This window comes from Xenopus laevis, chromosome 4L (genome assembly GCF_017654675.1).
Source record: "Xenopus laevis strain J_2021 chromosome 4L, Xenopus_laevis_v10.1, whole genome shotgun sequence".
NCBI lineage: Eukaryota > Metazoa > Chordata > Amphibia > Anura > Pipidae > Xenopus > Xenopus laevis.
In genome coordinates, this window is record NC_054377.1 from 121,468,634 (window position 1) to 121,494,215 (window position 25,582).

Genomic DNA, 25,582 nt, shown 5'->3' on the forward strand with positions numbered 1-25,582 from the left:
CTATTTTATAAACTGGTGGAAAAAAGAGCCAGATGACAATCCTATAAAGCATTCCCTATATTGAAAAGAAGGTCAACCCATTCATTTCTCAGCTTCTTATCTCTGGTCAGAAAACTATAGTGCATGACTGGAAACAGATGTAAAGTTCTTAGCCCAAAAGGAAAATATAAATAATTGACTTCTTTGAAGCTCAACACTGCAATGCTACTGACAGTGTCCCGCTTGGGGCACATTCTAACATTCTATTTAAACCCTCCAACTCTGTACTTTTCCCATAATGCTTAAATATATTTTTTGTTTGTTTGTTTTTTAGGTGAATGGTCTTGTTCTTGCTTCTGAACTGGCCCCGTATCATAACTCTTGCACAGTGTATGCTTTCGGGTGAGATCTTCAGCCTCTAAAATGTTTATTACATCTAAAAAGCCACAAAATAACACAGAGGTCATTTACTATGTGGATGGCCTGACACAAAGTGTAAACAATAAGAACACACTGCCATGTTTTTTGCATGTTTGCACCATGCCTCGCAAGGAGCCACAAGTGTTGCACTCTGGAATGAAGGAAGCAATCAATAGTGTACAAAGTATTCACCAGCTGTTTATTCATCAGGGTTGCCCGGGGGTAGCATGTAGGCACCCCCATTCCCCAAATATAGGCATGTTATGTTTATAAACAAATTCTTTAGAAAAAGTCCAGTGTTAACTTAACTAAAAAGTATGTTTTAGTTAACTTACTAAAAAGTATGGGGGGTCCAGATACACAATCCCCAGACCTTCAGCTTTTGGGAGGCAATGGATGCAATTCAATATTCATATAGGACTGGCACAAACTGAACTTCACTTCAAAGCTTGATGCAATTAAAAATATATTTTATTCAACAAAAACCATATTCAATTTTGTGGTCTTACGTGCCTTAGTTTCACTTAATCATAGGCTGGACATCTTCTGAACACGCACACAAATATTTAAATGAATTTGAATCAATCAAATGCAAGTTTTGGAGAGCCAATCAGTTGCATTATGTTATGTTTATACCACATTGGTAAAGCAGTAGGTGGAGTTCTTCAATATATTTTTTGAATTTTGTATTCCTATTCATTTTTAAGGGTACCATTATTCCCACACCCCCTGCAATGTGAGCTATAGTACTTCAATATTAGGTTTGCTCAGAACCCTTTATTACATAGACTGCCATGTGAGGGTCAGAGTTTAAAAAATAATGAAAAGCATGCTAACACCAAAAATTTATTTTAATTGAGCAATCAGTTGCTATATGCAACGTATAAAATAGTGATATGCAGGCCAGTCCGATACCCATGGGTCCACACACATATTTTGCCAATCGGGTTGAGCTCTTTTTCCACTCTACCCCACACGACTTTACTTTGCCAGCTTTTGGCTCCAGTAGCCTCCATTAATAGATGCATGCCTGCCCCGTCCATCCCCTTTTCTGATGTAAGAGCTGAGTGGGTCAGGCACGGGTCTCTAAATGGAGGTGTGGGGTAGGAGTGAGTTGGGAGTGGATGGGTTAGGGTTGGATGGGGATTTAATTTTTTCAACCCACACAACACTAATATTAAACCCCAAATCAGAAGCCTTGGTTTTCTATAGTTCTTTTTACTATGTATCTACACTACTTCTGGCACCTGTAGACATCTTTTACAATTCCCCATCCTTTTTTACTGTGTGCATTGCATTTTTTTAAAGTTATTATGAACCCCTTGCCTTAGTTCTCCTTGAGTAGTAACAGAACGCTAGGTTTTTTGCTCACCATATTGCCTCTTTAATTAGTGTTAGCCTTTCTGAACTATTATCCCAGGTCTAGGAACTCAGTAAATGGTTACTTCCTTTAACCACAATGTGCTTCTGCGCATGCACCACAAATACTAATCTTGCCACGAGTTTATCATTGAAGCTGGGGAGAAAGATTCATTTTTTCAAGCACACACAGTATTACAATTTTTTTTTCAAATGCGCATCTAGACCGCCTCGGGCAGTGGGGTCGATCTTAGGGGGTTATTTACTAAAACTAAATTTCTTCTGGTCAGAAAAAAAAAAAACTAGAATCAAAAAAACTGAATCCAAAAATCTGCCATCTCAAACCTGTTGAGGGCATGTATAAGTCAATGGCAAATGTCCCTACCCAATTTGAAGATATCGTTTGCACTGGGTCTAGCCCCATAATCTAAAAAAATGTCAGAGTACGTTTCAGGTTTTTTCTTGATTTCATCAAGTTTTTTCCTGATCTGATTTATTCAAGTTGTTTTAATAATAAATGAGGCAAAATCGTGGATGTTTGGTTGAGATTTTTTATTTAAAAGATGAGATAAAATCGGATTTTAGCAAATAACCCTTTAGACTTGGCTTCTGTCAGTGGTGCATTTCCTACAGAGTTGCAGCATAAATGCTGGACTAAGCATTGTGAGGAATAAACAAGGGCGCTTTTACAGTAATACTTTTTAAGGTCTCACTCTCTTTAATCACAGTAGATGGGGCAGGGGCTTACTGTTCTCATATGAAAATAAGTGGAGCCAGATTTGGACCTAAAGGCTTGGGATACAAGTAACTGTCTCTGCTGGTAGGAGAGACTGATACACAAGAAAGAGAGATTGAGCTGGAGAAAGCTGTGTCCCAGGAGCCCTGGTATTTGCTTAGCAAATCTGTCATCTCAGCGGCAAAACCTGACATGCAACGCCTCCTCTAAAAAGGTGCTGCCACATGGCATTCATAGTAAATTTATGACATTTGGGTACTGACATTTATGATAAAGTTAACACAACACCATTTCTCTCTTAATGCCAGACACATGTTCTTTAAGGATATTAAATCTCACTCCGCTGCCCTTATTTTACAAACAGTACTTCCCTATGAAATTACTCACAGCCAAATGATCTTGCATTTGTACACTTTCAAGAACCTTATGCTTCGATAGACTTATTGGACTGACAGTGACCAAATGGCACCTGAATAATTCAGAGAAATCTTGCTTAGCAGAAGTGGTTTTACTTTGGGGGTTGAGGCACACTGCCACCTTGAGGCCCTGAGTGGCACCTGAGAATACCAAATGGAGCCACCCTTGAGTGTGCTTAAGCCGTGTGTATTAAAGTGTGTGGACAGAATTTTGCTGCTTGTGTTGTGCCACTAACCCACTTGTGCCTGGGCAACTCCTGGGATCTTGTGTGCTCCTTTGGGCAGCAAAGGATCTAAATCACAGAGAGGTTTCTTGCATCAAAATAACTGGTTTATTAACAAGGAACACTTTGATAGAGAGATTTAAAAAATAACACAATAGTGACAGATCCCTCCCAGAGGTAAAGTAGACAAAGTATAAATTACCACACTTCTGAGGCAACTCCTCCGTGAGAGTAGAGCACTGTGATTTTGGGATTCTCAGCCTGGTGTCTTGTATCTTTTCACCCTACCTGGTCCTCAACTCACCCACTGACATCCCTGAACTAGTGGGTCACATACCACAAGGGCCTAACCCCACAATTCCTCCTCATTGAGGCAAAGGACTGCTCACTACCTTCCCTGAGCCTTCTTCTCACTCCTAGAGCAACTATAGCAAACTGGCTATCACTAGCTATCCTTATCTAACTGGAGCCCTGGGCCTGTATCAACCTCCTAGAGAGGTGGGGTCCAAAGAAAGACCCTGAGCACATGTGTGCTTTCTTTTATACTTTTGAAAACTGCCCCCTATGGGCAACAATAACCTAGATCAAATTACAATGGACCCCAGAAGGGAGACAAAGCTGCCTTCATAGATCAAAGGACCACTTATGAGTCCAACCATATGAGGATCTAGGTATAGTAAGCAAAAATTGAGGTGGAGAGATGGATGGAGGAATTATATATAATGTAGGTATCAGGGTTCCTGGTTTGATCAGATGAGCAATAGCAGGTTCGGAACTAGGGTTAGGCAGCTGCCTAAGGCACAATTATAGTGGGGTGCTGGGCAGTTACCTCTAAAACTGTCTTCTGCCTACCCCTAGCTGGGTTCTTGCCCCTTACTCCCTTCCTTCCCACCCTACCCACCCCTCCATCGCTCTCCCCTCCCTCCTGACACCCTCTCCTCCATCGCATTCTCCTCCCTCTCCCCCCTCCATCGCGTTCTACTCCCTCTCTCCCCTCCATCTCATTCTCAGTCTGTAGGCACTAGCCAGGCCAAGGTCAGAATCAGAACAACCAGTGAAATCTGAAGAGCAGTCAAAAAACATGCCAAAGTCAACCAGGAATCACAATAACGAAGAATAACTCAGTGTCAATCTGTAAGATGATCACCTTGGGCCTCGGACTCAGCATCTAGTGACATGCTGTTCGCATGCATCTGAATGTGCTCCAAAGCATGTACACGCCAACATGATGCACATGCATAAACAGCTTTGATTGATGCGGCCAGCAAGAAGTGATTGACAATAGGGGTAATATAATAACTGGTACCACTATTCATGTATGTATGTTTACTAATGTAAGCTTGGCTGGTAAAATATTAGAGCAAGAGTTAATGGCTCTGGATGAAAAAATATTATGATGGCATTGCTAAAATAGTGCTGAATGGGTCACATGACTGGGCACTAAATATTGAGGGCTATATCTTGGTTCAGAAGGGCAGGGGAAATTAAAAAGGAGGAGAAGTAAATCTGCATGTTGAGAATGATTTTCCCCCCAGTATTAAGGGATAAGCAGTGGAGGAGAACAAGTGGCCTGAAGGCATATTGGTTGAAGCTTTCACAGATTGTAAAGGTGGCTATAAACGGAAAGATCCGCTCGTTTGGCGATGTCCTTGAGGTGGGAAATATCGGGCTGATCCGATCGTGGGCCCTAGGGCCCAACGATCAGATCCTAATGAATGGGAACGGGCGGTCGGATTGTGGGACAGCATCAACGAACAGATGCGGCTGCGATCCGACGGGATTTTTTGTCCCCATCGGGGAAGCCCCATACACGGGCCAATAAGCTGCCGACTCGGTCTGTTGGCAGCTTTTATCGGCCCGTGTATGCCCACCTTAAGACAACAGGCAATCTAATTGTAGGGGAAATGTTAATGACCCATTCATGTAAATGATGAGAAAAAGACTCAGCTCTTGTTTCAAATAGAAGGCTGGGGCAAGTTAGGGTTTAATTTCCCAAATATTGTTTGCAGAAATAATAATGTTGGCACAGTTAATGGAAACAGTTTTATAAATGACAATGCTGCATGACAATTTTTTGCCACAGATTTTTTAGGACCCAAGTGGAAAGGTTACAGGATACATGATCAAATGATCCCTAACAACTAGAACATGTGGGTAATAGTGAACATATTGTTATTTCATTAAATGTTACTTCATCAAGTTGTTTGGAACAGGATATTTTCAGCTGATAACACAGAACAGAAATGGTTATTATTTGAAATTATATAAATTCTTTTCTTTTCTCAGTGTATTCCCTTAAAGAAGAAATGTAAAAGCATTAAGGATGACCCTTCGTGGTTTAACTCTCATGTAAATTAAAAAGAAATGAAGAAGTATAAGTCAAAGTCAGATGCTTCTATTGTAATGTATACAGTAAATACAATGTGTAGTATGCAGCAGTCAGGAAGGCAAACATAAAAAAGAGGAACTGATTGCATCCCAAGTAAAGACTAATCCCAAAGAGTTTTTTAATAGTAAAAAGATAGGCTAGAGGGTTTGGCTCCATGAATTTTTTTTAGATATTTTGGTTACAGGGAATTCTGAAAAAAGCAAATATGATTAATTAGTTATTTTTTTAAATATATTGTATGTAACATTTCATGACGAAGTGGTACTAGATAATATCATGTAAAGAGTCTACTTGGAGTGACAGGAGCAATGCCTAATACCATGCCATATGAAGCTTCTTGTGTAGCCTTCCTGACCAAAGACACTAATGCCTCTAAATGCTGTCAATTTCACACAGCTCTGTGCATCATTGCATGATACAGGTATGGGACCTGTTATCCAGAATGCTCAGGACATGGGGTTTTCTGGATAATGGATCTTTCCAAAATTTGAATCTGGTTTTTGCTTACAATTAATTACATCTTAGTTTGGATCAAGTACAAGGTACTGTTTGATTATTACAGAGAAATTGTTTTTTAAAAATTTGGGTTTTGGATAAAATAGAGTCTATGGGAGATAGCCTTCCCATAATTCAGGGCTTTCTGGATAACAGTTTTCTGGATAAGAGATCCCATACTTGTAATGTTATATAATATCACATTAGTCATTTTTGTTTTTTGGCTACATTTTATTTGCAGTCTGTATAGTTTATCCCAAAGTCTGGAGGTTCCAATAGAGCAGTGGTCCCTAACCTTTTCTACCCGTGAGCCACATTTAAATGTAAAATAAGTTGGAGAGCAACATAATCATGCAAGAAGTTCCTAGAGGTGCGAAATATGGAATGTTATTGCCAATTGGTAGCCCCTATGTGGACTTGCAGCCTACCGGAGCCTCTGTTTGGCAGTACACCTGGTTTTTATGCAACCAAAACTTGCCTCCAAGCCAGAAATTCAAAAAAATAAGCACCAGTTTTGAAGCCACTGGGAGCAACATCCAAGGGGTTGCTCACGTTGCTCACGAGCCAATGGTTGGGGATCACTGCAATAGAGTAATGCTAATGGGGGATACTACTACCCCTCAACTGTACAGCTGCACTGGTGATAGCTAATTATGCTGCATTTATTCCCCTTTTTTTCATATACTATTATATCCTCTATATATCAATGTTCAGTATTTCTCTGGTGGCTTTCATTCAGGCTCCATGATTTCTTTTCTTATAGAGAAGGAAGCCTGAAGATGTATTTCTGGGTGAGCTTGGAAGTGCCTAATACTAACTTAAAATATGTCACTGTGAGCTCCGTCACTGCAGCACTCAATAGTGTTCTGCATAAAAAGACCAACCCCCAAGGCCACTATATATTTGACCAGTACCACGTGGACCCAAATTCACTGGATATTCAGGGTTAGTACAATTTATTTACGCAGGTCTGTTTTTATTACCATCTAGGTTGCCTCTCTGTTGGTTAGATTACACTGCACCCTAGTGGTAGCCTAAAAGGAAATGAAAAGAAGGGGACAGAAAAATACAGCTTTTCATGCCAATTACATTTACCATCAGATTTAAAACCATTGAAAATGCATAATTTATATGTGATGGTACGTTGCTTAAATTATTTTTTTTTCATTAGGTTTTACATTCCCATTCCAAAACCTATAAGGTTATTTTACTATGATCATGGATTTATGCAGTTTATCACACAGAGGAACACAAATCAGTTAAAACTAAAGACTTTATTATTTAAAGAAAATAAGAATACTCTTGTTCTTATATAGGCCAGTGGCTTAACTACAATACCCATGTTGGGGTACACACACATGCCTGAGGTTCCCTCTCAGTGTGAGTGCCCTGTGCTTTAAAAAAACAAAAAAAAAAAAACTACTGTTACCCCTAACCGGAGTGTGGGCTCTTTTAATAATATTTTTGCCCAACAGGTGCCCTTTAAGGATCCAACCTGATTTGGATTCGGCCAAATGCTCGAGTCTGGCCGAACCTGAATACTAATTTGCATATGCAAATTAGGGTCCGGAAGGGAAATCGCATGACTTTTTGTCACAAAACAAGGAAGTAAAAAATGTTTTTTCCACTTTTTCCCTTCCCATCCCCAATTTGCATATGAAAATTAGGATTCAGATTCTGTTTGGTATTCAGCCAAATCTTTCAGGAAGGATTCGGGAATTCGGCCGAATCACAAATAGTGAATTCAGTGCATCCCTAATTGCTGGCCTTCATTACCCCCCAATGATATGTTGTTGTGTGCTAGGATTTGTAGTTCATCAACAAGTGTGGTTGAGTAACATTGTTTTGATCTCCTTTAATTACTCAATAACAGGTTCCTTCTCCAGGCAGCTTCTTTGCATTGGCCATACAGGCTTACTTTATTTATTTAGATTTATTTCTGTCCGGTTATTATTTTCAGAGGCCAGTGTGCATGACATCCAGCTGCTCTCTTCCAGTGCTGGTAGGGATGTCCATTTTTATTTCTGTTTTTTGCTTATTGGCAATGTGCGCAATCCAAAAGACATTGAAAAAAAATTGACCAAAAAGCTGAGAATGAAAGCTTATAGGCTTAAATTGGTGATGGTGTGGACGTAAACCGAATCAAGAGAATATTTTAGGCTGCCTATTGTAAATCCACAAGCAGGTACAGAGTCAGGATGTGTATATGAGAGAGACGAGGCAGCAGAAAACATAATGTAATTGTATGCTGATTTATTATGTCAAATATAATATCAGTTCATCTTGCATTTTATTTTCATCTACACCTCCGTGGTTATCTAGATTTTCTTGTACTTCTTGAATTAAGTCAAAATATAAGCATAGGCAGAAAGGGTTTGGAGAATAGCTGTGTCCGACACGGGCCATTCATGGTTCAAAATTGCATTACAGAACATTTATGGTTTTACATCAGTTCTTAAAGACAATTTCTATGCACAATTGGTCAGAATTTTCCATCGAATGCGTGCCACAAATCTATAGTAATGTGCAGATATCATTGGGGCAGACTGAGTGCTTTTGCTAGGAAGCAAACACATAATGGCATTTCATGATGGCATTATTAGAAATAAAATGGCTTTTTGATTGATGCTTGCAATGGCATTAGGATTATCCCTTTCCCAGAAGCCTCTGGTTAACTCTTAATCTTCCCTAACCCAGCTAACCTGCGCTGCTCTAAGTGCGAGGCTGCTATTATCAAGCAAATGTTTTCTGCCATGTTATCGCTTGCTGGGAGAGTGGAATTATGCAGAAATGCCATCAGATTTATAGGAAATGTGTTAGGGAACCGCATGATATATTTAAGTCCTACTGACATTTGAAGGGCACTATAGAAATCAAGGAAATAAATACTGTATTATCTTTTCTTATTAACCTTAAGCAATACAGCTAAAGTATGAATATAATTTAGTTCTAAAACACCAAGCATTTCTGTAGCATAACATATACAGTGATAAACAGGGGTGCACCATTAGTGCAGTAAAACACTTTATTACAAAGAGAGCCCTGCTCACAATAACCTGACATCTAAATGTATCTTGGGAGCTGATGACAAACAGACAAACGTGCCTACGTTATAATGTTCTCCATCTAAGATGTCTAGTTCTGTGTCACTAGCAGGCTCAGTCTCATCACTATTTGTCCAAATATGCTCAGGGCAGGCCTGGACTGGCAATCTGTTGGTTCTGGCAAATGCCAGAGGGGCTGCTGTAAGATTATTTAGTGGGCTGGTGGGGGGCTGTTTGGGCCTCTGTGTACCTGAAATACAAAGGCCTGTTTCAATCCCAGTCCAGACCCAGCTCAGGGGCAGCAGCAGGACTTTTTGCCCAGACAGTGATCCCTAATCAGTGAATAACATGTTGATCACCAACCCCTTGGCCCAGTGGCTTCAAAGCAGGTACTTATTTCTGAATTCCTGGTTGGACGCAAGTTTTGTTGCATAAAAACCAGGTGAACTGCCTTCTATAGGCTGCCAGTTCACACAGGGGCTACAAAATGGCCAATCACAGCACTTATTTTGCACCACCTAGGAATATTTTTATGCTTGTGTTGCTTCCCAATTCTTTTTACATCTGAATGTTGCTCATGAGTAAAAAAGGTTGGGGACCCCCGGGCTAAGACAGTGATCAATATTCCCACAGCTGCTTTTGATCTATCCCAACCCTACAATTTTGTACACTTCTTTGGTAGGAGAAATTGCTAACACTATGAAAACAGTGTTAGATGGTCTCCTTAAAGGGGAAGGAAACCTAGTTGGCGCAAAAACCCTCCCCCCCTCCCGTGTGTTGCCCACCCTCCCTCCTCCCCCCTGGCCTACCCGTCCCACTGGGCAAATGCCCCTAACTTGTTACTTACCCTTCTGCGCAGGTCCAGTCCAGGGAGTTCACAGACGACATCTTCTTCCACACGATCTTCTTCCTGCTTTGAACAGCGTTTTGGCGCATGCGCAGTAGGAGCATTTCGCCGGTACGGATCTACTGCGCATGCGCCAAAAGTCACGAAGTACTTTTGGCGCATGCGCAGTAGATCGTACCGGCGAAATGCTCCTACTGCGCATGCGCCAGTCAAAGCAGGAAGAAGATCACGTGGAAGAAGATGTCGTCTGTGAACTCCCTGGACTGGACCTGTGCAGAAGGGTAAGTAACAAGTTAGGGGCATTTGCCCAGCGGGACGGGTAGGCCAGGGGGGAGGGTGGGCAACACACGGGAGGGGGGGAGGATTTTTGCGCCAACTAGGTTTCCTTCCCCTTTAAAATGCATAAAAATACTAGCAGCATAAGCAAGGATTCTAAAGCTGCCTTGAACTTAAAGTCAACTCTCCCCACAAGCAACATTTCTCTAAAAGGTTAGCTTTAAAACCTGTATTTGCAATGTTAATTACAATCTGCATTAAATGGAAAGTCAAATGTTTTATTTAGGTTTTGATGGGGCACTAACATAAAGGAACAAATCTAAATATATCAACCTATCTGTCCAAAATTAAGCAAGAGATTTGTCTCTTGGCAACGCCTCCTTACTGGTTTCTCTCTCTTCTCTCTTTCATTGGTTCTTGTTCATTGTTCCTATGAGTAGCCCATGAGGGTAATCTTCTCCTCTGTCTCATTCCTTACTTTTACAGGCTGCTATAGGTACAGCTATGTGAGAGCTGGCCAAGAAATTCGTTTGAAGGGACCTGATTATCTCTCGCCAACCTGTGTGTGGCACCTGCAGGGTCCTCCTGATTATCTTCTTCGTCTTCGTCTGAAATGGACTCGCTCTGAGTGCAGGGGCCGATTGGCAATGTATGACACAGCAGCCCCTCTTGGGTCCCACCTTATCACCTCGTAAGTTTGAGAATAATTTAAAGTCAGCTGGGAAAAGAATGGTGGAAAACTGTTTAACAAAAGAGCAGGGTAGAAAAAATTGTAAAATGTGTTGGCATCTTCAAGGATGAAGGAGCCCATGATATTGTTGCTGTATGTGTGGACAAACTGTACAGGATTTAGAATGTGACAGAGTTAGTGATGGATGAATAAATTGCCAGACACTAATTTGCGGCAAATTTCCACATTGTGCCACAATCAAATTAATTTGCGAAACTGCAGCGACAGTAGAGCACATTGGGTATCATTGGTTCTTCTGAGGGTTAGCTAGTAAAGGTGCTTACTGTTTATACAATATTGCTTTCACTTACCTTATTTTTGTTGCATGCGTATTGTCGCACTGCATCGGATCGCACCAAAAACGTCTGTGTAGTCCTACCCTGAGGGTAAAAAACACCTTTAAAAAGCAAACGTCTTATTGGTTGCCATGGGTTACTACCTAGACAAACGTCTATTACCTTCTCCTTTAATAGTTTAATACAAAATATATAACATCCCAGTAGAGTGGCAGATTCACTAACTTAAAGGGGACCCGTCACCCAAAAAAACCCATTCCAAATCCTATTTGATCACATTAGTCAAGCAAAATGAACTTTAATTACACTATATAAATTATTTGAATCTTGTTTCCTTCAGTCTGGGAATTCATAATTATAGCAAGCAGGAAGCAGCCATTTTTACTAAGGCAAGTCTTGCATCATCTCAGAATCTTGTTTGTGCACCAGAATGGGGGACCTGATGTCCATTTCCTTGCCCTGGCTACACAAATAAACGGTAAAGAGAATAGGGGAATGTGTGGAGAGCAGTGACATCTAGAAAGTGCTGAATGGAAAGTGAAAGTAATTGTCTGCCCCGACTCTATGCCACTGGCATAAAGGAGGGGCAGACAATATTTGATTGACAGCCGAGATTTTTAAATGAGCTTACAACAGCTATGAATGCTTTAATAAAAAATCGAAGAAGTCATAATATATCAGACATTTTCCACCAGACATACAAAAAAGAGAGACTAGATGAGCCATTAATTACAGTGGCCAAATTAAACTTATTGAGCAGCCCTGATATGTTTCTAAATGTTGGCACCACCAAACAACTTTATTATCACACACTTGCTATCAACTTCTTGTTAGGGAAAATGATTACTTCCTCCAGTAATAAGTACAGTTAAACCTCAATTTTGCATCCCCTGATTTTAGGCTTTCCAGTATTTTACATTGTTTGGTTGTGGTCCCTCCTATGTATTATGCATAATACATATTCAATGGTTTTCCCAGATTATACACCATTTTTTTGGTCCCTTGAAAAAAATAAAATGGGGGTTCTACTGCATTTCAAAGCTCTAAAAATGGCAGAGAATGTGTAAATGTGTAAATGTGGAGAATTGTATGAGAATTGCACATTCAGGGACAGTTTTATTGTTCCTACGGTCATAATGAAAAAGGTTCCTGTTTCATCACAACAGTGCAATATATAACTGGCAATACCGCCTGTCAGGGTTAGTGGGGTACGTCCCCAAAATGTTGCACACAGCCTTCGCACTCTAACGCCAGGCGAATTTTCGCTCTGGGGAACGGACGTAACTCCACAAATTCAGTAAGATGCCGATTTTACTGGACATTACCTCTTGTGCCAGACTTGCTTTCGCCACCTCAGACCAGGCGAAGTGCGATGGAGTGCATAGGACTTCCTCAATTTTTAGTTGAAAAATTCCCAAAAAACGCTGGCGTCTTTTTCTTTTTTCAGGGTGATAGCTTGCAAAAGACAGTAAAAAATTGTTTGGGTTCCCCCCTACATTTCCTAACATGTGGCACATAAACTTTACACTGAGTTCATGTGTAGGGCATTATAACAATTTTATTTTATTTTATTAAGGTTCCGTGGCCATGTGTAGTGTAATGTGTTTTCTGCAAATTATACATCCATTCAACTTTCACTTCCCGCCGTATGCAAATTAGCCAACGCTAGCGCAACTTCGCCAGCGTTTGGCGCCCTGGACACATCTTCGCATTTCAGGGAATAAGTGTTGTCCTGGCGAATTTACACCTGTTGTGAAGTGGGCGAAGCAGTTGCTAGCGAATTTGCGCCGCTTAGGGTATTTGCCCCTTAGAAGAGCAATTCCGTGTTCTGGTTCTGTGTTCTTTAGTAATATAAATCCATTGCCCCAAGGCAAGAATAATCATACATATATATGTGTATATATATATTTATATATATATATATATATATATATATATATATATATATATATATATATATATATATATATATATATATATATATATTTTCTTACTTTGATATAGTTCTCTCCATATTGGATGCACATTAAGAAGCACATCAAACAGATTTCTGTATATATATATATCCCATCTCACTCTTTTTCACTCTCTCCTGCTCTTTTACCCTGTCTCTTTCTTTCTCTCTCTCTGCCTCTATTTCTCTGTCTTTCAATCTTTCTCGCTCTCTCTTGCTCTCTCTTTCTCATTTTTGTGCTTGGAAGTAAGTGAAGTATAATTAGATGGTAAAGCCTTCCTCCTCTCCCTCATAAACAAGCTGCCATGTCATGCTATAAATGCTGTAGAGTATTTAGACCACAGCAGTCCTAGCTCAAGCTCAGTGCTAATATCACCACAGGATTATGAAGCCTTAGCAGAAATAACAGGCAGAGTGATTGGTATATGAAAGCTTAATAATGCCATGGAAACAACTCTAAGGCAGTTTAAAAATATATCATTTTTTGAAAACAGGATATATATTTAAAAGCGTAGACCTTCATTAGACAACAAGGCATTATCACATTTCTTATTGTGTGTATGGAACATCATTTCCCTTGTGATCTTCACACCCCACCCTTCACTAATTGACAGTTAAACAAAACAAAGACAAATAGATATCTTATAGGTCTGCATCTGAAAGTCTAACACTTTGTTCTCCCTGTGTGATTTTGTTGCAGGCATTATGGCTGCAGTCGACAAGAACCCATCTCTGAAATACTGTCTTCTGCGAGCTCCATGCTGGTTGTCTGGAAGCAGGGGATGTACAGTTATTATGACCCATTCGTCCTCACAGTTACGCCGCTTCCAGTTGAAAGTGAGTTGAGATTGGAGACAAAGATTCAATTCAGTGAGAAATATGTTTATCACATTAAAACTCATGGATGAGATTCAATTTGAGACGCAAGTCGATTCAGAAAAATTCATCTCATTGTTTATCACGTGAAAACTCTATTGAAGTCTATGGGAAAAACAGGAACTTGGAGAAAAGTGCAATCTCCTCCATGACTTTTCACCTGATAAACACGAGAGATAACTTTTTTTTTTTTAAATAAATTGAATCTGGACCAAAATTGGAAAATTTGAGAATTTCAGAGTAAATAAAGATATAGGGGCAAATTCACTATGCGCCGAAGTGCCTAACGCTAGCGTCAATTCGCTAGTGTTGGCCATTTTCCCCCAGTTGTAAAATATGAGGATATTAGAAGTTACCTCGGAGTTCCATGACCTGTTTAAAAACACTCTGCCTTCGGCCTCGTCTTTTTATATGGTCATGAAACTCCTCGGTAACTTATAATTTCCTTATATTTTACAAGAGGGGATACTTTATTCACTATATAATCAAAGATTACTACTATATTATATTATTAATGTTAGGGCAAATCCAAGAGTCTCCACCATGCTTAATGGAGAGTTGTGTTGTTCAGTATTATTAGTATTTATGTGAGTTAAACCATCTGGGAGAAAAATGCTGAGAAACTAAGGAGTCTATTTACTAACATGATAATTTAATTTTTTTTTCCATGAATCAAATTCTTTCTCCAAACAGTTGTGTTTTTTAAATTTCTCTAAAACTCTAAAAAAAAACTGCATTTCTCAACAGTAGCTATAGTCTAAGGCAGGGGTCCCCAACCTTTATTACCCGTTAGCAACATTCTGATGTAAAAAGAGTTGGGGGGCAATGCAAGTATGAAAAATATGTGATTGGCTGTTCGGTAGCCCCTATGTGGACTGGCAGCCAACAGGAGATTCTGTTTAGCATTACAGCTGGTTTTTATTCAACTAAAACTTGCGCCCTAGCCTGGAATCCAGAAATAATCACCTGCTTTGGGGCCCTGGACCAGCATCCTAGGGGTTCGGGAGCAACATTGTTGTTCACGAGTTATTAGTTGGGGATCACTGGTCTAAGCTGAGGCTGGTCTCATACCTCACCTTACCCTGGAGCTGCAATAATAATAGCTCTTTTTTCCAGGAATGTTCTTTGGCACCATAAATTTTTCAGCCAGTTGTTGACCCATGAGTATTGTATAGCATAGTATAGTATAGCATATACTAATCAAATATACTTATGTATACAATGTGATAACCTCTACCATTTGGCTTATGTCTTCCCTTCGTACCCTACACCCAAATCCAGTGCTTGGATTTTGCTGCCATCCAGGTCATCCACGATTCTGTCTGTTGGCGATATAACCATTGAACTTTTCTGCGATTTATTATGAGACAAAACTGGAACAATTCCGAATGCAAAAATACTCCAGTTATAACCTGTCAAAATCATGTAGAAGTCAATGGCAGATGTCCCTTTTACAACTGGAAGATATTTCTTTTATTTGTGGTTTTCGAGGTTTTCGGGTGTTATTGACTCTGGTTTTTATGCGACAATATAACAATTTTTAGTTATTGTTCGACAAGCCGAAAAAGTCATGGTTTTTGCAACTTTTTTGCGACTTTTCCCGTGCGTGCTTTTTCAGATCTCTTAATAAATTTCATGACATTCATGGTTTTAGAGAAAGAGATTTTAGTCATGGTTTCAAAAACGTTTTAAACCACTAAAATTAGATTGTTGATAAATAGGCCTCAATGGGTCAGATTTATCAAAAGTGAGATTAGAGCTCACCACAGGAAAACTCATCCACGTTCTATTCATTCCTATGGGATTATTAGAATCATATTTATCTAATGGTGAATTCTAACTTTCACCCAATGATAAAAAATTACTTTAAAATCCCATAGGAATGAATAGAAAGTGGGTGAGTTTTTCTATGGTAAAATTATCCTCACATTTTGACAAATCTGCCGTTTGTATGCTAACTTTTGGTTAATTTGAGGGGTAGACAAAAATTATCTTTGGGAATGAGATGGTCTCTAAACTCCAAACTGATAATCCCAAAAATATCTCAAGGTAGGGGTACCATTTGCATATATTGTGTAAATATCATGTATGTATATTCACCAATCACCCTATTTGTTTTCAGGTTGCCAACATAGCATACAAATGAAGGAAGGGCTAGACATTCAAGGTCAGCTTAGAACACCCTATTATCCAAGATACTACCCTCCAAAACCTCAGTGCACATGGAACATCACAGTAAGTACATGTCAGGCTCTGCTAGGGGTTGAACCTGGTTGCTCTCCCTAACCACCAGGCCAGGAGAGCAGCCGGCAAGTTCTCATTCCCTTGTCAACTGGGTGCTGAGCTTAGCAATTCACCCCAGCATCCTTATTGGTGGGTTGGGGAGAGCCAATCAGGGCTGCCCTGTATATAGCCCAGCCCTCCTCACAGAACCTAGCTCCAGCTCCTGTGCTCTTGCAGCTCTTACTCCTTGTTTCCAGTCCTGTCTGTTCTGACTCCTTGTTTCCAGTCCTGTCTGTTCTGACTCCTTGTTTCCAGTCCTGTCTGTTCTGACTCCTTGTTTCCAGTTTTGTCTTGTCTGACTCCTTGTTTCCAGTTCTGTATTTTTTGACCTTTTGTTTCCAGTCCTGTCTGTTCTGACTCCTTGTTTCCAGTCCTGTCAGTTCTGACTCCTTGTTTCCAGTCCTGTCTGTTCTGACTCCTTGTTCCAGTCCTGTCTGTTCTGACTCCTTGTTTCTAGTTCTGTCTGGTCTGACTCCTTGTTATCCAGTTCTGTCTTTTTTGACCTTTTGTTTCCAGTCCTTTCTGGTCTGACTCCTTGTTTCCAGTCCTGTCTGGTCTGACTCCTTGTTTCCAGTCCTGTCTGACTCCTTGTTTTAAGTCATCCTGCTCCAGTCCTTCTCATCATCCCCCTCCCATCCTGTTCTGGTACAGAGTTTTTGCCCTCATCCTGATCTGCTCCGTTCTGTTCCTGTCCAAACTCCTTGTTTCCAGTTCTGTCTTTTTTTTATCTTTTGTTTCCAGTCCTTTCTGGTCTGACTCCTTGTTTCCAGTCCTGTCTTTTTTGACTCCTTGTTTCCAGTCCTGTCTGGTCTGACTCCTTGTTTCCAGTCCTGTCTGGTCTGACTCCTTGTTTCCAGTCCTGTCTGGTCTGACTCCTTGTTTCCAGTCCTGTCTGGTCTGACTCCTTGTTTTAAGTCATCCTGCTCCAGTCCTTCTCATCATCCCCGTCCCATCCTGTTCTGGTACAGAGTTTTTGCCCTCATCCTGATCTGCTCCGTTCTGTTCTTGTCCAAACAGTTTCAGCTCTTGCCTGAAAAATTCACCTTTTCTACCTATTCTTCCTTTGTGTCCCCTACCAATCCTTTACAGTACATGGGCAGTTTGATAATTCATCTTCGATTTTTATTTAATGTAGGCCTGTTCAAATCAAGTCTTTATAATCTTTAAAGCCTAATGACCCAAATTGCTCTATAGGTGTCTAGTGCAGCATGTCCATCTTCAGGCTTCAGGGCAATCCTGAGCTCACTGCATTGTTATGCAAAGATACAGGAAAGTAGTTCTATGAGGGTAGTTCTTCCATAAGTACTGATTTATTAGCCTCTTGTCACTGTCTCCTGGCAGGTCCCTTCTCCTGAGTATGGTGTTGTTCTATGGTTTGAAGGCTACATGCTGTCAAGGCGATACACATATGCTCCTTGCATGCAGGGAGCATGGCAAATTCAGAATCGAAGGTACAAAGCAATCAGGGCAAATAATAATACCAAAACTCTATTCTCTGCTCTCTCAGTAATTGGTATGTTCTGATTAATATTAATGACAATTTCTACACAAGCATGCACCCTACATGAGGTATACTGGCCACTGCTCTGTGTTCCCTGCTAACCTGCTACCAACCAGCTGCAGGCAATAGCCCAATTGATATGCTATTTAAGCCTGCCCAGAAGATGGGGACAGTTTTTCCCTGCTAAAGAGCTGTGGTGGTATTGGGCTGGAACAAAGTTCCCTTTGAATCATTGGTTGCTTAATGTCATGAGCCAATGGTTTCCTTTGTAGTAGCAGGACATACTGCAGATTCCAGAGAATGCTTCAAGTAGGTTGCTCACTACAACATATCTCCCATTATTAATTTAATTTATTAATGCAATAAATGCACTTACAATAAAAGTGACCAAAAAAAGGGTCTGTAAGGGTCAGAAAAACAAAATCAGAGGTTAACAAACAGTTTATTTTTACTTTTTGGGTAAATTGGTATTCCAAACACAATTCTTTTTATTACACATAGGATGTGTGGGCTTCGGCTGCTCCATTCTTATGCTGAGAGAATTGACCCAGTCTCTGGCAATGTCACTGTGTCCTTTACCTGCCCCACCTCTTTAACCGGGCCTGGTGTGCAAGCCTCCTACAGCCTCTTCAACAAATCAGATCGTAAGTTTCCTTTTTGATCTCTAGCCATTGCCATTGTTAATATAAAACCATACCAGCTTTCCCTATATATAGTGCCAATAAACTGAGTAAAGTCGTTTCTGTCCTACAGAAATCTATCAAACATTTAACAACCATCCGATTATAAGTGATGCCACATTGTTATGCCTGGATCCTCTAATCAAGAGGGGTTGAGATGCTTCCTGGACAAGCACAATATCCAAGGCTGTTGGATCTTAAGATCCATTAAGATCCATTTAGGGGCAGATTTATCAAGGGTTGAATTTCGAAGTTGAAAATACTTTGAAATTCGACCATGGAATTGAATTCGAATAGCGAAGTCGAAGGTTTTTTTTCATTGAATTTGTCCATTTGCGGTCGAAGAAAAATCGAACGATTCTAAGGATTTCAGCAATCGATCGATTTTTCTTCGACTTTACAAAACTTAGAAAACTGCTTTAGAAGGTCCCCATAGGCTAACATAGTACTTTGGCAGGTTTAATTTTGCGAAGTATTGAAGTCGAGACCTTCGATTATCGAATGGTCGAATATTCAAAGTATTTTTACTTTGAAGCAAAGTCGTAGTAGCCTATTCGATGGTCGAAGTATCCAAAAAATTACTTCGTATTTCGAATTTTTTTTAATTAGAAAATTCCCTCGAATTCACTTCGACCCTTGATAAATCTTCCCCTTAGTATTAGTATAGGTATTAGTATTAGTTTTAGTATTTAGTTTTAGTATTAGTTTAGTATAGGTATTGGTATATGTAGTTGTATATGTGAGTGTATAGGTAGGTCTGAATGACTTTATGTATATATGTGCCCTGGGGTTGAATTGGAAAGATTAGACTTGATAGGCTTTGGTCTTTTTCAACTCGACTTAACTATGGAACTATATGTCTCCCCAGCATGTCCGGGAGAGTTCCTGTGTGCCATAAATGGTCTGTGTGTGCCTCTCTGCGATGGGGTTAAAGATTGTCCCAATGAGTTAGACGAAAGGAACTGTGGTAAGTAATTTAGTTAACCCAAACTCAGCCACCACTTCCCTAAATATACAGTAAAAAAGTATTGCTATGTCTACAGTGATAGTTCCCAGCCCAATTCTATTGATTACCTTTATACGATGTCATGTCTTCCTATTGTTTTATGTAAGTGTGCCCTGCACAGTACCACTGCCCAGAAGCCGAGACCTGTATCCCTATCACTAATGTCTGTGACGGCAAGAAGGACTGTGTCAATGGAACAGATGAGGAGCAATGTGACCAAGGTGCATACGTCACAATTCTTTTTCTACTCTCTTCTATTGGTTTTGTATTTATAAATGTATTTTTACTGTATCTTTCAATGTCAATACTGAGGATTTGATTATGACTGTACACTGTGGACAATTGATAGACATCAGGGCACCCCTGTCGTTTTAGGAAATGTTATGCATTACTATTGTAGGGACAGACATTCAGTGATCACCAGCCAGGAGATAGCTGTATTATATCATATCAATCTCATCAATATCAGCTGAGTAACAATAGAATAATTAACAGCTATGGGGTCCAGAACCCAAGAGAATACATTGGTGGTGTGTATAAACATTGGGGCAAAACATACTTCATACAAGTACATGAAAACAAGCTTTATCCAGGATTGTTCAAATCACATAAAATGCCCAATGAACAATGCAAGTGGAGTGCATGCAGATTCTTAAAAACACCCTGGCCACTGTAACCCCTGTACCTTTTATATCCCTGATCATCTTTAGACATGTTGCCGTAAATAGTCTTTTATTTCTTAACCAAGCTGCAGGCTGTGGTGCGTTTAACTACAAGTGTACTGATGGAAGCTGTGTGCGGAAGCCAAACCCTGAATGTGATTCCATAGCAGATTGTCCTGATGGGTCAGATGAAAAGAATTGCGGTGTTTCTGGAAAAAGTACAGGTATGGGATCCATTATCTGGAAACCCTTATCCAGAAAGCTCTGAATTATGGAAAGGAAGTCTCCCATAGACTCCATTTTATCCAAATAATCAAATTTTTTTAAATATTTCCCCTTTCTCTGTAATAAAAAACAGTACCTTGTATTTAATCCAAGTTAAGATGTAGGGCAGATTTATTAAGGGTCCAATTGAAAATTCGAATTCACATTTTTTTCTGGTCAAAACTCTCAAATTTGATTTGTGAATAATCCAAACTCGATTGGAATTTTGAGATTTATCAAACCATGCCCCTTTAAAAATTCAAATTTGACTATTCGCCACCTGAAACCTGCTGAGTTCATGTATAAGTCAATGGGAGAGGTCCAGTGACCAATTTGAAGATGTTACTAGCCTTTCTGACATTCGAGTTTTTTTCTGAGAAAATACTTGATTCGATTTGAATTCGTTTTTTTAGGTTGGTAATATTCGTTCGAGTTTTAGATATTCGATTTATTTTATTTTTTATTAAATAAATTCGACCTTTGATAAATGTGCCTCGGCATGATTTCTTTTTAGAAATAAAACTAGACTATTCTGAATTGAGAAAGCCAGTTGGATGACTGGTGAAATGTCTTCAAGGGAAAAAAAAAACACAGCAAGTCCAGTTGATTTGACTTATTTCTACAGATATAGACTATTGAGTTTATGCAATGTTTACATTATTTTCTAGTAGACTTAAGGTATGAAGATCCAAATTATGAAAATCCCAGGTCCCGAGCATTCTGCATAACAGGTCCCATATTAGTAGTAGGTAGCACAATAAAAGAACTGGAAGCATGGGAAGATGATATGCCTGGGGAGAGGAAACATGACACAAGATACAAAAAATATTTAATATTCTTGAAGAGGAGCTGTTTTTTTGAATAGTCAGCATTCATCTCTTGCAGGCTGCGGCATTCAGGCTGTAGGAAATCGCTTGGTTGGTGGCACTCAGGCACAAGAGGGGGAATGGCCATGGCAAGCCAGCCTACAGGTGCGTGGGGAGCACATATGTGGAGGGACCCTGGTGGCTGATCAGTGGATCCTTTCTGCAGCACATTGCTTCACCCCAGAGAGGTAAGTCAAAAAGAGTCAGGAGAAACATGGTGCCCCAGAATAAATGGTAGATAACTCACCAAATATTAAATCTGTTCCGGGTGCTCCAGCCCCAGACCCCCAGCTTTATGGAGCAGTACAACGAAGGATAAGTAGAAGCAGGGCCGACCGGCACTTAAACGGATCCACAGGACCAGAGAAAATTAGTTAAAAAATATTTTTATTTATACAAAGTTAAAATATATATATCATCTCCATCCGCCCAGGGCGATATGCTTTGATTATCAACCAATTAGGGCTATTCCACACGGGGAGATAGCCACGCGTTTGCGGTCGCGGCGACAAAGCGCCGCGCCAGTCCCCGCGACCGGCGCAGGCGACAGTTTTGTATGGGCGCCTATGTAAAAACGCCTGTGCTAACCACACGAGGCGATGCGCTTTTCAACAGTCGCCTGAAAATGCCTCGCCAGGCATTTTCAGGCGACTGTTGAAAAGCGCATCGCCTCGTGTGGTTAGCACAGGCGTTTTTACATAGGCGCCCATACAAAACTGTCGCCTGCGCCGGTCGCGGCGACTGGCGCGGCGCTTTGTCGCCGCGACCGCAAACGCGTGGCTATCTCCCCGTGTGGACTAGCCCTTAGATAAATGCTTTCATTATTCTAACCACAGCAGAACAATCAAAGCTAACTGATGATTGGTCACCACTCTGTTGCAAAACTGCACCAATAATAGTTAACGATGGCCACTAATACCTGGATAAATGTTTCTTCTTCTAGAAAGAAAACTTGGGCTCTTTTGGAAACCAAAACTAGGTTCATCCTTTTACATAAATTCCACCTGTTTGTCTTTCATTTAACTTGAAAATACAGCACTGTTTGCATCTGTATTTTACTAACAGATCAAAGGGATTTAAGTTGCACCTCTGTAGGTGGGCAAATAGGTCTGTGGATCTCTAGTGAGATAATAATGCAGGATAATATTTAATCATTTGACAAATAAGACAGAGCTAATAATACAGCACAAAATAACAGAGCACTGCCTCATTATCTCGGTGATTAGCCTTGAGTCAAGAGACAAATCTTTCAGACACTGCAACACTTAACAGACCAGTAAAAGGCCATGCAAATACAAGGCAAATTGTAGCCGAATGCTGTCTGCAAGCTCTGAATTATTTCCCGTAGTGACAGGTGCCTCCACCCATTCAGGTGATCAGTGGAAGGAAGAAGATAAAGACATGCAGGTTACCATGGAGAAAGAACTATTTTAATTTCACATTGATGCCTTATTTTCATTTTAAAAAGGGCTTTTTATTTGGAAAAGATTTTTGCTGCTTATTTTTCTGAAAGCTATACACTGAATTGTCGGAGATTTGTTAGAGATTTGTCTAATTTTGTTTGGTTCTGTTTGAAAATTGGAGTCTTTTTTTAAGACTATACTTATACTAACAATACTAGTGTTTGCACATATTCAGTACTGTAAGAAACCTTTATGAGAAAAACCCACCCAGCTGGTGTTGATCTGATACCTATATAATTAACTAAATACAACACTAACCTTTGACAGCGTCTTCTCTTTTCCCTCATATCTATGGTATTCCTACTGCTTTATCCTTCTCCATCACTTCACTTTCTTTACTTATGTAGTTATTCATCACCTGAGGTCTGGACTGTGTATCTGGGTAAAGTGCGCCTGAGCACCCAGAAAGAATTATCCTTCAAAGTCATTGGACTAGTGATCCATCCTTTCTATGATGAGGATTCCCATGATTATGATGTGGCCCTTGTTTTACTGGATCATTCTGTGCCTCTCACATCTCCACATGTCAAGCCAATCTGCCTCCCTTCCAGTACCCATCACTTCTCAACTGGTTCCTTATGCTGGGTCACAGGCTGGGGATCTGTCAAGGAAAATGGTAAGTCATTTTTCAAGAAGTGGATGCTTTCTTCTGATTCCTGAATATCTGATAGTTAAACCTGCACATGGCAAAACAAAGCATGCATGGATAAATATTCAGTTTTAATTGGTTGATTGAAGGAACAAATATAGCTGCAGGAACCCTTATTTTCCTGTATTGCTACACAACAGTAAATGCAGGCTGTGCCACATGATTTTTTATGAAATAACAAAACATCATTCTCCACAGAGAACATAACCTCTCTTAGCTAGTAACCAAACCAGCCAAGAAAAACAGAAAAACTCTATATTATATTATAATTTGGAGATGTTCCGCGAAAGACTGTACTGTGATATTGCATGATATATGGAGGTGGAAACTCATTTGTGTTCCTGGATATTAACACAACTCTCTATGGGGGTTGCTGATAAAAGTTGCACCAGATAGGGGGAACCCGTAAAGCTGAGAATCTCAGTTCCATACTGTTTCTTAGCAACTCATTTATTAGAACTGTGTACACTCCCTTACACCCTAGTGATGAGTGAATTTGGGGCATTTTGAAGTCAATGAGAAGGCAAAATTCTATTGCACCCTCCATCAATAAATATTAGCTACATTATTTCTCCCAGTTCACAGTCCCATCCACCCCTTGCCCTAATAATGACTTGTGCTTGGAGTTTCTTTTCTCTTTCAGTGACAAAGAGCATTGGATTCATCTTGTATTGCAAAGCGTCCATATACTTTGTGACCATGTTGATTATCCATACTGTTATCCTTAGGTCCCACCAGTGATGTGCTCCAGAAGGTGGATATGCAGCTCATCTCACAGGATATCTGTTCCGAACTTTACCGCTATCAGATCTCACCCAGAATGCTCTGTGCTGGTTATCGTGATGGCAGTAAAAATGGATGTCAGGTGATACACAAAACTATTTATTCTTCAAATTTCAGCACTGCCACAAGCCCACAATATAGTCCACTTCAAACAGAGGCTCATATTACAAATTACCATAGTATGAAGCAATAGGGTGCTCATGATTAACTTTTATCAGATCCAACTCAAATATATTTCATACTGAGTGGCATTAAGATTTGATAAATAGTTTTTTTGGCAAACAGTGTGTTGCCAAAGGGCTTACCAGCAGCCGGTCACTGGTTTTGGTTATTTTTCTGTAATTGGCACATATAACACTTATCAAATAGGCTTGCAGCCAATCAAGGTGAACAAAGGCTCATCATGGGTCCCTTCGCCCACCAGAGATCAGCCTATACAATCTCAGTGCTTGACCTTTCCCCTTTGGTCACATTATTTGGCATATTCAAGTTTTACATGCAAAGAAATGTGTTTTTTTAATAGATTGTATGCAGAGGGTTTGTGGAACGCAAAGATTAACTAGGTACCTTCAGTGCCCGTGGCTATCTTCAAAGATCTCTAGTTCAGGGAGAAGTTGATCCATAAGGTAAAAAGGGAGAACAGAATGGTTTGAACTTGACTGCATTGGGCTCCTCAGAGAAAAACCTACATTAGCCATATTTAGTAGCAGCAACCGATACATTTGAGGACATGGCAAGTCTCACTTATGATAGCAATTGCCAAGAGTGGTGTGCAAAAATGGATGCACATTTGTACGCGTGTTGGTGCCATTTATAAAAGGCATTCACTCCCAAACACTGTGTATTTGCAATTAGCAGGGATGCAGGATTCGGTTTGGGATTCGGCCTTTTTCAGCAGGATTCGGATTCGACCGAATCCTTGTGTCTGGCCGAAGCAAATCCAAATTCTAATTTGCATATGCAAATTGTGGGCAGAGCGGGATTTCACGTGACTTTTTGTCACAAAACAAGGAAGTAAACCAATTTTTTTTCCACTTTTTCCTTTCCCGCCTCTAATTTGTATATGCAAACTAGGATTCGGTTCAGTATTCAGCCGAATCTTCCAAGAAGGATTCGGGTTTCGGCAGAATCCAAAATAGTAGATTCCGTGCATCCCTAGCAATTAGTCACAAATCACCCAACCACCCTGCACTGATGAATAATGCACAAGTACGTTTATTTGATGCTAAAAGTGCGGCACATCCATTTTTGGAATTCTGGGAATAATAACGCTGCACTGTGGGGGATAAAACATGGTGTCTGAAAATAGCTTAGCATGTTTGAATGTATTATAAATATGCTGCCATTGTCATATTGGCCATTTGATTGAAATCAAGAAATTATC

The 25,582-nt window shown here is 40.1% G+C and overlaps 1 protein-coding gene across 2 annotated transcripts in view; it reads left to right on the top strand.

Annotated features, from left to right (window-relative positions):
- Positions 1-25,582, top strand: part of tmprss6.L (transmembrane serine protease 6 L homeolog) — a 46,071-nt gene that overhangs the window by 18,989 nt on the left and 1,500 nt on the right. Inside the window, exons 4-16 of one of the 2 annotated variants that reach the window (XM_041590739.1) lie at positions 314-381; positions 6,782-6,963; positions 10,672-10,876; positions 13,866-14,002; positions 16,164-16,276; positions 17,666-17,775; positions 18,327-18,469; positions 19,374-19,472; positions 19,619-19,732; positions 20,260-20,397; positions 21,323-21,491; positions 23,114-23,382; positions 24,144-24,280. In XM_041590739.1, the coding sequence (XP_041446673.1) occupies positions 314-381; positions 6,782-6,963; positions 10,672-10,876; positions 13,866-14,002; positions 16,164-16,276; positions 17,666-17,775; positions 18,327-18,469; positions 19,374-19,472; positions 19,619-19,732; positions 20,260-20,397; positions 21,323-21,491; positions 23,114-23,382; positions 24,144-24,280 (1,884 nt within the window). Of the gene's footprint in view, positions 1-313; positions 382-6,781; positions 6,964-7,739; positions 8,021-10,671; positions 10,877-13,865; positions 14,003-16,163; positions 16,277-17,665; positions 17,776-18,326; positions 18,470-19,373; positions 19,473-19,618; positions 19,733-20,259; positions 20,398-21,322; positions 21,492-23,113; positions 23,383-24,143; positions 24,281-25,582 lie in introns of those variants that run through there. The other variant, XM_041590740.1, reaches the window with a different exon arrangement.